General features: G+C 37.7%; 1 protein-coding gene across 15 annotated transcripts in view; it reads right to left on the reverse strand.

The window, feature by feature from the left end:
• SYNE1 (spectrin repeat containing nuclear envelope protein 1) overlaps positions 1-12,193 on the reverse strand; it is a 497,963-nt gene that overhangs the window by 420,543 nt on the left and 65,227 nt on the right. Inside the window, exon 1 of one of the 15 annotated variants that reach the window (XM_061428351.1) lies at positions 8,124-8,763. The exons of the other annotated variants lie outside the window; for them this stretch is intronic. Coding sequence (XP_061284335.1) covers positions 8,124-8,163 — 40 coding nt within the window. The 5' untranslated portion in view covers positions 8,164-8,763. Of the gene's footprint in view, positions 1-8,123; positions 8,764-12,193 lie in introns of those variants that run through there. 15 annotated transcript variants of the gene reach the window in all.

Here is a 12,193-nt window from a genome sequence, read left to right on the forward strand (position 1 = left end):
GTGTCTGGACCAGATGAAGATCACATGACACTGGAGTTGGAGCTTGCTGACATAATTGGATGACATTTTGTATTTCTTGAGAGGGGGTGAGTGCATTCTGATGTAGAAAGAATATAAATCATAGTGACTAGAGCACAGATTTTAAATTATGGACACAAACGTCTCCAGTTCCAAAATACATCCTCTTTTGCAATGTGACTTTGTCCTTCCTCCCTTCAAGGGCAGAATTGATTTCCTCTCTCCTTGAATCTGATCTTGCATTGTATTGACTTTGATCAATAATGCAGCATAAATGACTTTATGTCATATGATTCTAGGGCTTAAGAAGTCTTATAGTTTTATTTTAGCTGTCTTGTATCTCTGTCCTAAAGTCACCAAGCAAAGCAAGTGGTCTATATGGCAGGATGAGAGTCCAGGTGGAGAACAACTGAAAGGCCCTATTCAATAGCAGAACCAACTGCCAGGCGTGGGGTGAAGCCGTCTTGGACCTCCTTTTTGGCCAACCCTGCAGATGAACACAGGCCAGGTAAAACCAGCAAACTGAGACCTATCTAAGGCTTCAGAGTTGATGCATCTGTTAACTCCTCCTTCCCACACCCCCAAATAAACCTGCTTACAAATTCATCCTGGGACGAAAGCGTTTCCCCCATCACTATATCCCTAGAAAGTAACCCACTGCCTGGCACATTGTCTCATGTATGCACTCCTCAGAAAACCATTCATTTTTAAACTATAAACTAACCAGCCAACCCACAGATCATGAGAAATGATGAATTATGACTGTTCAAGCCTCAAAGTTTTGGAGTGGTTTCTAACATAGCAAAAGCATTTACTTGTGTGACAGATACACACACACACACACACACACCTCCTTCAGAAGACCCTTCTGTCTTCTGTAATAAAAGACCCTTCTGTCTTCTAGACTTGCTTCATTAGCTCCATCTGCTGGGTCTTTGGTTTTCTGATCAGATGAGCCATGCAGAGAAAAGTGGCAAGGAACAAGGGCATCCAAAGTTACTCTACACAAGTTCAGCATAGACAAAAGGGGACAGAGAAGGAGAGGAGAAGAGAGCTAATGAAAGAGTGAGATTGAGGAAAAAGATGAGTACCGGGAATTTTTAAGGATCTTTGCTTATACTGAGTGCTCTAATCACTGCTTCAATTTTTTCGAGCACATGTTGGTAAAGATAAACTGCTCTGAAGATTTCTGGAAGTGGAGCTGTATGTCACATATATGTAAAAGCAGTGACTAGATTAAAAGAGCCCAGTTTTATTAAAGTTACATTTGCAAAATTTAGTATCATCTGAGTTTAAATCTAAGGCACAAGGGATGAGAAAAATATAATTATCTTGGTTCCCAAGTTAGAAATTCCTCAGCCTCTTCACTATTGACAGTTGGGGCAGGATAAGTACTTGTTCTGAGAGGCTGTCCCATGTATTATAGGATGTTTAGCAGCATCCTTTGGCTCTACTCATTAGCTGCCAAGAGCACTCCTCTCTCTCTCCACCCAACAAGTTGTGACAATAAAAAACATCTTCACATTGTCAAAACTCTACTGGGGAAAAATTACCCCAGAGAATCACTGGCCTAAGCTGTGTCCTTTGCATTTATGTGTATGAAGTGATATGAACATTTGAAAATTTTATATTGGTTTCAATTGAATTATTATAGTCTAATTAACTACACCCAAAAGTCAGGATCATATTGGGTTATTCCCACAGTTTATACATTTATTTAGACAAAAATTAAGCCTGAGATATATTTAAGAAATGGCAGAATGCAGTAAATCTAGCATATTTGCTAAAAGGATTACATGATTTTTCCAATATGAATACAATATCCTACTATGTCTGCAGTACTATCATTCAAATCTGGAAAATCTGGTCATACGTGATGGGAGTGGGTGTGTATATATCCTGATATTGTGTTTGATTTATTTAACTTTTCTAAACCTTTTTAAGTTTTTTTTTTTCAGAATTGTAGAAAATAACACAAAAAGGAAGGTAATTTTTCAGCTTCAGTTGGTTTTTGTTAGTTAAAAATATAGTCTGAAACATTCATTATAACATTTTAATTTTATCACTGTCAGGCAAGGAAACTCATAGCATATGTCAGTCAGCAATAAGAAAAATGTTTAAGTATTTAGAGAATTTTCATATATTTGTTTGAGAGGCAGTTAAATAAGTTTTCTAAGGACCCCTAGATCAGACAGTATGCCAGGAAGTAGCCCAAGGCTGTGGGTTAGTCTCTAAGGACAAGCAATGGGGAAAGGAAATGCATTCTTATCGTGAGGAATTTTAATTAGGTATGTATGGGGGTGTGATGGAGAGAAGGTAACAGATACATCAGCTCTGAACCTTAAAGAGGCCTCCGTTTCAAATATTTTTTAGTAAAAATCACTTGGTGGGGAAGAAAAACCCATCGAGAAAGGCTGTTTATAATCTTTCTTTATCCTACTTAATGTTTAAATTCATACTTTTCTTTGCATAAATATTAATGTCTCTGATTACAAAGTGCTGTCACCGTCCCTGATTGGGGATGATACACACCGAGTAGCATGCCTACCAGATTGTATTTCTAAACCCCAAAAGATTCTGAATTTGAAAACAACGAAGCTTAGACTTCTGCACAAAGGACTGTACCATGATAGAGATGTGTCCTACAGAGGAGTAATGATAGCACTAAAGAGAACATAAGCAGTAGATATAATAAGAGATCGAAAACAACAAAGTTCATATGGCCATCCGTCCTGGGGCTTCTTTCAATATCTTCTAGTTCCAAACAAAGACAATAAATGTGAATAGTTCTGGCAGAAATTTGGTGCCTTTCTCTACCATTTTTCTTCCTCTGTTTGTGGGTATAAACATTGCAAAAGAAGATAATCACATGGCAAATTAATAAACATACCTTATATTTTTACAACCTGAATTTACTCTTGTCTTCGTGTATACTTCTCATTTAAATTCACACAAGTAGCCTGGCCACACAGACAGAGGAGGTATCATTAGTCCAGATGGAATTAAGGCATTGAAGCATGGTGGGGTTAAGAAATATGCCGGAAATCTAGAACCTAGAATGTGGGTAAGAAAGTTATAGAAGCATGGCCAGAGTTTAGGAAGACTGACTCCTAATTTCGATCCATTCACTGATTGTTTGGCTCATGTATTTAATAAATGTCAGTATGCCCCTCTTGTGTACCAGCATCCACCTCTGACCAACTATGGGTTCAATCAGAGAGGATGGATGTCGCTGTGGTTCCTTACGGTCCAGTAAGGAGGACAAGATTCAAAAGGAAGTACATCATAGCCCAAGTTCTGTACATGCAGCGCAAAGTAAGAATAGGGGCATGGAATATGCGAGTAGATAAAAAAAGACCACAGTGAAGGAAATTAAAGGCAACATGAATGTGGAAAAAAATAAAAGCCAGTCCTTACAGTTTGCATCTAATGGGAAAATTCTGCTTCTATATCTAAGATGTTTCCTGATAAGTGAAATATAAAGGAAAGTGACAAAGCAAAGTAAGGACAAGTGATCACGATGAAGCCTTATTTCCAATTAGCACAGGACCTGTGAAAAGACCTTCAAGTTGGCCCTGGATGAACTTCCCATTGTAAAAAGGGGCCTGTCTCCTGGTTTTGGAAGAACGTTACCATAACTTTGAAATTGTATCCTGTTGTGAGCACTTAGCAACACCAGCACAGTAGGAGAAAAGTGAATATTAAAAAATGTCCTGAAGTATTATCTTCAGACAAACACTTTGCTGCTGCTGCTGCTAAGTCACATCAGTCATGTCTGACTCTGTGCGACCCCATAGACGGCAGCCCACCAGGCTCCTCTGTCCCTGGGATTCTCCACTTTACTTTAACATTAAATTGCACTACTGTTTCAAAAAAAACACAGTTTTTAATTCTGAGTAGGGAATAGTAGTTGACCAAAGTGCTCATATATTTTACATCTAATACTTAGTCTAGGCTTTTAAAAAACATATCGCTCTCCCAAATATATATGACTTTTCCCCAAAATAGTGCCTTCAAAGTCTGCTTGTTTGTTTTCCATTAAATTACTACTCTTCATTTTAAACGGGTTTAGGGTTACAATCACATACTTTGGGACTTTTATTTTAAACACTACTAACTTTATTTTCTCTTTTCATCCTGTGATCTAAATTGTCCTTTTCTTTTATTTTCAAGCCAAGCACAGACACAAACATTTGACACAACTGTGTTTATCTTCTACTTTATACTGCACGTCTTCTTAAGAAGCCGTGCAGCCTACCAGGCTCCTCTGTAGGGATTTTCCAGGCAACAGTACTGGAGTGGGGTGCCATTGCCTTCTCCCACAATTTTAATGTGAAAATCCCTAAATATGAAAAGGAGATGAAATGATTTAAAATAGGAGCTGAAAAGAGTAAAATTGAAAAAGAAGATCAAAGCACAGAGTTTGAGGAGCAGATGCTAGAAATTCAGCCCCCACATAACATTCAATGAGCCCTTGGGAAGACGTGCATTCAGTGTTCAAGTCACACACAGACACCAGATGGTGCTGGAACTTTCTGTTGCTTCTGGACCAGGGTGACACCAGTGACCTTCACCGTAAAGGAAGATTCCCCATCACGGAACCTGTGACCACCCTGCCAGCAGCAGGGGCGTCTACGTGAGACAGCAGCTGGTGAGTGTCACAAGCGGGTTCTGGGTGTCAGCCCAACCTCACTATATAAAAAAAACCTCAAGTTTATTTTTATAGCAAGCTATGGCTTTAGTCATGTACACATGTGAGAGATGGGCCATAAAGAAGGCTGAGCATGGAAGAATTGATGCTTTCGAACTGTGGTGCTAGAAAAGACTCTTGAGAGTCCCTTGGACTGCAAGGAGATCAAACCAGTCAATCTTAAAGGAAATCAACCGTGAATATTCATTGGAAGGACTGATACTGAAGCTGAAGTTCCAATACTTTGGCCACTTGATGCAAAGAGCCAGCTTACTAGAAAAGACCCTGATCCTACAAATGATTTCCCTTCCCCATCTGTATATTTGTATCTGCTGCAATATCATCATTTATCAGGGTCCAGATAACAGGGAAAACAGACTATAGAAGGATTTTTGTCAGTAGAAAGTGCTTTGGGGGATGTGCTCTCAAAAACAACACTTTGAAGGTGTGGGGGAAGCAGGATTGGGCAGTGAGAGATGCTGACCTGAGATGCAGAGAGCTGAGGTAGTGCTTCAGGGGTGCCCTACATGGAGGCAAGGGCCGCGACCCTGTACCCGTTGGCTGGGTGTGAGCTGCCCTGCACAGGGGCACAACTCAGTTGAGGCAAATCCCTGGGACTGAGGACACATCCTTCCTGAGGACTGAGCCTTCAGTGGGTAGCACTCTGGGCAGCTGGGGGAATCAGGGCCCCAGAACTGAAGAGCAGCGCCCGGGCTGCTCCTGCCAGCTTGTGCTATTAATATATCAGCTACACTGTTAGCTACTAAGTTTGCAGAACCTCTGCTTTCAAACAACAAAGAGAATAAAGCTCCCGTCAGTTGTGTTTCATGGCAGACACAATGAATACAGAGGGAGGCAGCATTTGCTTTCATATCTGTTTGACACCAGAGTCAAACCCTTTATCGCTATGGGATGCTGTTTTCTCTATTTGTCTCTAAATGAACATCATTTCCAAGTCCCACTGTCGAACCTTTCTAAGGACTGAATTAGCAGTGTGGCAGCAATGAGAACCATGCGAAGACTGGCAAAGGGCCACACCTCTCATGAGACAGCCAATTACATGGAGGTCTCCAAACCATCTCAGATGTCTGTTTTTCTAACAGTTTGAATGGTTGCTCAGTGATCCCAATGGTTTCTCTAGCCAACCAATCAAGGCTGGATCTGCCTTTCTCCCCTCTAAGTCTGCCTGCCTGCCTAGGTACCTTTACTACTTCTCCGACCAGACAACTCCAACAACTAGCCCTGCCCTCTGTCTGGCTCCATATCACTGTCCAACTGTCTGATTTCTTCTTCCACAGATAATCTCTCTCCCAGCTCTTAAACCCAGCACTGACCAGGAACCAGGTGACTGGGTAAAGAAGATGTGGTACATACATATAATGGAATATTATTCAGCCATAAAGAAGAATGAAATAATGCCATTTGCAGCAGCAGGGATGAACCTAAAGATTCCCTGTCACACTCAGTGAAGTAAGCCAGATAAAGACAAGTGTGATATGATGTCACTTATATGTGGAATCTAAAAAAATAAGTGATACAAATGAACTTGTATACAAAATAGAAACAGACTCACAGACATAGAAAACAAACTTATGGTTACCAAAGGGGAAAGGTGGGGGTGGGGGATAAATTAGTAGTTTGGGATTAAAATATATAGACTACTATATATAGATGACCAAAAGGACTTGCTATATAGCACAGGGAACTATAATCAATATTTTATAATAAGCTATAGGGGAAAAGAATCTGAAAAAGAATATACATATATGTATATATATCTTAATCACTTTTCTGTATACCTGAAACTAACACATTGTAAATTTATTATATTTCAAGTTCTTAAAAAAAGAAGTTGCCAAATAGTGGCATGTGGGCAAGAATCTGGGCTGAAAATGGGCTTTCTTTCACCAGCAACATTCTAAGAAAACATTTTAATTTGAATATTTTTTAGGTGTGACTTCACATTTCCTAGTTTCCCATAGATCCATTACTCTAGATTTCCTTAAACCAGCCACATCTCAAATCACCTGAAGGTAAATGAGTTTAAAACATGTAGAAAAGAGAAAGTCTTGACTTCCATATATTCACAGATGGGAAGGGAGGTAAGGAGGGAACCCGATGAGAAATCACAGGAAGAGGCAATAAGCAGAACAAAGACTCTCCCAATTTAAAAAGAGGCTATTGCAATGTTCTGATATGGTTATTTTAATTATCTTCTTGGGGAAAGTAGAAGAGATTTCGGTTCACTTTTTCTACCCCACCATCCAGTATTTTAAATTAGTATAAATTTAAATAAGTTTACTATTTCAACTGAACTATTTCAAGGAAACTCAGAGCAATCAGAACTAAATAAAAGTTATTTGTTAGAAATGTAAAGATATAAATACAGGAAATGTATATTTTGATAACTGTATATAAAGTCTAAGATTTTGGTGTTTTTATATATAGCCAAGCACCAGATCCCAAGTTTCAATCAGCTATAAAACATCCTGGTACATTTTATATAAAAGTTTGGAAATCACCAAAGCACATATAAACAGCAATTAATTGGTATATTTCATGTAGCCAAGTATTAGCATAAGACTTGACATTGTATCTACATTTGTTTCCTAGTAAGGAAAATGGCTCAGCTATCTAAGAGTGTTTTTGAGGGTCACCACGTAGGAACAGTTGTTGGGAGTCCAGAAGCAAAGTTGGACGCCTATTTGGTTATCATCCTCGAGTATCTATACACAATGGAAAGGAGGTGAATTTTGAGTCATCCTCATATTTTATAAGAAGTCTGAAAACAATAAAATTAAAAATAAGATGAAAAAAAAAAAAAAATAAGATGAAAAAACTCCATTAGGTTCACATAAAAACACGAAATGTCAGGGACTTTAAAACTTAGAATTAAAAGACAATAACTGGAAGTTGAAAAAAAATTAAGTCATAACAGACTATGACAAATTTTTGACCTGAAATTAAGGCTTCAAGAATAACTTTTGTTCATGAATTTGAGAAAGATATTTAGCTCTGTCATAAATGGCACTTATGACACTGATGTCTTAACTTTCAAGAAGCATAAAAATACTTACCTATGAATCATCTATATTTCTATTCTAAAATTTGGCTTGTATCTTAGTACTCCTAGAAAAATTGCACAGTTCAGGCTTTCACTATAAATAATGGTTTTAGGTTTTCCAAAATCATGAGCATAAGTCAGTAGTATTCATTTTACTTCTTTGATTTTCAGGTTCAGATAAGATAGGAAGAAAACGATGCTTAATTTAGAGTTGCTTTAAAATCTACTTTACATAACCCCAATATTCTCTACCAAGGATTCAGACTGAAATATTATTAGAAGATAGAGTGCACACACACACACACACACACACACACACACACACAGAAGGACAACAACAACAAAAAGTACCTTTTATCACACCAGGAGTCTTGAAGGTTGTTTTTATCATATTCCACCTTTTATGGTGGCTTTTGGGAGTTGTCCTAATTCAATCAGTATCTAAACTAAACACAGCTTTCACCAAGGGAACTTCCAGCTCCCCCAGAACCTCTCCCCTCAAGTATCCCTATAGCAACCCCTCTATAAAAGCATATTATTCTCCTCTCATTCCTTAGCCTCACCCCCTGCTTACTGACCAAATGCACCGCTCCCTAATGCCAACATTTCAACAAAGACAGTTTTCACATTGATTAATAAAAAGTGCTTCAGATGCATTTTCAAGAGGAAAAAAATGACACCTTTTTCAGCCTGTGTTTAGAATTCAGGCATTCTTATGTTGAAAAAAAAAATCATTCAATGCATTCAAAGTCCCCAGTTTTAACCTTAGATATATATGTAAAGTTTTAATTTCAGAATTTGAGAGAAAGAAATTTGTAGACCAATAATACACTGGCATTTAATTTCTCATATTCATATTTACACAGCATATAATCTGGTTTACTTCTAATTTGTTCTTTGAATTTGCTGGATTTTTTCCAAGTGCCATTGTGGGACACATATTAAAAGTTATAATTACTATATTAGAAATATACTTTATAGCCAATTACCAAGGGAATCACACTGTTTTTTTAAAAAATATATATGCAAATAATATTGGAGAGATTTTACATTATCTTACATAAATATCAGTTAAAGAAAAAGCCAATCCAGAAAAAAAAACTATACAATATATAAGTGCAAGAATCCACAAAGAGTATTTTTAAAATTCCATGTTATGCTTCCTACATATGCTTTACAGGCTAAATTAAAATAATTCTTTGGCCAAGGATTTCAAGGCAAAATAGAATCAGCTGCAGCCATACTCATGCCCATTAAACAACACTACAAAATTATTAATAATAACACTGTCTTCATGTTTCTGTCTTGTTTAGAGTAAGCAATGTTTACTGTGAGATAAAACTTAATCCCCAAAATTTGTTTATATAGAATGCTATTTCCATGACTTATAGAAAAAAAATCCTTGCAGTTCAGTAGTGGCAAAATGGAATAATTATTTTCCCCAGAAGTCAACTTTGGACTCTGGAAGTGAAACAGACTTGATTTGGAATCCTAACATCCACACTTACTGTGAGACCTTAAAAAGGTGACTCGGCCAATTTATGCCTCAGTTGACTTATGTGTGTTAGTTGCTCAGTTGTGTCTGACTCTTTGTGACCCCATGGACTGTAACTTGCCAGGCTCCCCTATCCATGGAATTCTCCAGGCAAGAATACTGGAATGGGTGACCATTCCCTTCTCCAGGGGATCTTCCCAACCCAGGGAATGAATCCCGGCCTCTCGCATGGCAGGCAGATTCTTTACTGTCTGAGCCACCAGGGAAGTCCTGACTCATACGTAAAATGGGGATAAAAAGAGTAACACAAACCCCACAGAATCACTGTAATGATTTGACTGCACACATGATTTATTGTACACAAATTACGTGCAAGGCAATGACTAGGTATATTAGTGACTTGGGAGGTGAAGGTGAGGCAAAGGTAGCCAAGGAGAACTTGTAAACTTAGCCCCTTCATATCCCGTAAAAGTATTTCCCCCTCCCAACAGCATGGCTGTGTCTGTGTGCATGGGCATGTATGTAAGGGGAAGAACATCATGCATACATAGTAACCTCCATTTAGTTTATTGCTTGAAAAGCTTGAATCTGTGGGGCACGTGGAAAGACAGTTTACCACTAAGACCACTGAGATAAGAGCGAAAAGGCACTTCAGTTGCTACAACCTAAGGGTCCATCTGAAAATAAATGGATAAAGAATAGGAGACTAGCAGGCTACAGTCCATGGGGTCTCAAAGAGCTGGACACAAATGAAGCAACTTAGCACACACACACACATAGGGGAGAGGGAAGGAGGGAGGGTCAGTAGAGGAGTAGGGGAGTAAAAGGAACAAACTATTAGGTAGAAAGTGAGCTACAAAGATACATTGTACCACACAGGGATTATAGCCAATATTATAGAATAACGATAAATGTAGTGCAACCTTTAAAATTATGAATCACTATATTGTACACCTGTAACTTATATGATATTGTATATCAACTACGCTTAGATTTCTAAAAAGTTATTTAACAGAGGTAAAGGCAACAGTCAAAGCTGTGGGCAAGATAAAGATGCTGGTTTGTTTGAGAATAATGTGTTCCCTCTGCTCACTCTGGAGCAAGCAAGGAGCATGACCTTCCTTTCTATTGTAAGTTCGCACTGTCAAGGGCAATTTTACTTCTTTTCAGGAAGAAACAATATCAACATGGAGAAAAAAAATATCCACATTAAAAAATAGCAACAATAAAGAAGTTGTGATAGGAAGGAGGTGAGAAAGGGTCAGAGGAACACAGAGCAGGAAAATATAGATTCAGAGGTAATTTGAGTCCAATCCACCACCTTTCAAATTATATTAAAAACATGGTTGAAACAGCATTTTTGGCAGTACATTTCCAATTCACGACACTCTAGGATAAGGCTTAGTGGAATTATCAAGAGTGTGGATGCCAAATGGACATCAGGCAGGAAGAGAAACCACAGGCTCATTTTCAGCAAGGTGTCCTTACAGCATCGCATCACGTAGAGCTTGGCCTGACTCAAATATTAATTTCACAAACAAATGCAGCTATAAGAGAGACTCTTCGTCATCTAAGGTTATAATCTTAGTGGTAGAAAACCAATCTCTTGGATTTTTGTGGCACTATAAAGTAACCTGTGGTTTACTGCACATTATTTTAAATATTAACCAAACCATGCTAATTCTTTTTGCCTTTTCATTGTGTTCATTGTGTTCATGGACACGAATCTGAGCAAACTCCAGGAGATAGTGAAGGACAGGGAAGCCTGGCGTGCTGCAGTTCAAGGGACTGCAAAGAGTCGGACACGACTGAGCGACGGAACAAAAATGTTAACTCTTCATCAATGGAACAGATTTTCCCTTTCTTTTATAATAAGATAAAAGTGTACATTCTTTTGTTGTCCTGAAACTCATGGTTTTCTTTAATACCGAGGACCTTTATCAGTGCATTGTTCTACAAGCCTTAGTGAAGTATATACAACAGGTACTTTGAATGCTTCTGTTGAATTCTTTGTCTCCCTTTTTACCATTCCTCGAAGCAGAAGCAACAGAGAAGAATAAAAGAATATTTTTTCATTGGTCATGATCTTTAGTCTGAAATCTCCTGTTATCCCAGTGTCAAACAGTTATTATAACAGTCGCCTTGAATATATAGATATTTCTGCAAAATCCAAGACTTTAGATGTCTTTACTGAATGGTCAAGAAATAGCTTCCTTCTTGTTTTCTGGGAACAAAAAAAAAAAGGAGGGAGATCTGACTCCTTTACAAAGATAACCTTGGTTATAGAAAAGAAACATATTGATGAGGAAACCAAAAGATTCATCTTACCAATTATTAAAATAAAATAAATAGCTAAATTAATTAAAATATTGTGATACCAGATAAGGAACAAACCACAGAATGGAATGGAATACATAATCCTGAAAGACACTCTAGGCTCATTTGAAAATGAGAATAATGACCTAGCCTTCAGGAATGATTATTTAGGTTAAGGGAAAAGTAGAGGGCAAATTAAACAGAAAAGTCCACTTACAGCCTCACTTTGCCCCCAGAAATTTACAAATGGGTTAGGGAATTAAAGAAAATAAAATAACTATAACAATTACCTATCAATATCTATGTTTACCAAATGAAGAAACATATTCTAGGCCCAAAAGTAATGATATTCTAGGTCTAAATATCTAAAAAAAGTAAAGATATTCTAGGACTAAAAGAAGAGGGAGAGATTTCATTGCATAAAAACAAAAATTGGATACTCGAGAAAGCATAACCATAATTAAAAGTAAAGAGTATATGCAGAAATATTTGCCAAAAATATAATAGCAAAAATTTTAAATAAAATCAATGGAAAAAAACTTTAAATCCTATTACGCTGTTAAGCAAAGATATGAACCAGCTATTCTTGGGCTTCCCTTGTGGCTCAGGT

The sequence above is a fragment of the Bos javanicus genome, chromosome 9 (assembly GCF_032452875.1).
Source record: "Bos javanicus breed banteng chromosome 9, ARS-OSU_banteng_1.0, whole genome shotgun sequence".
NCBI classification, from domain to species: Eukaryota; Metazoa; Chordata; class Mammalia; order Artiodactyla; family Bovidae; genus Bos; species Bos javanicus.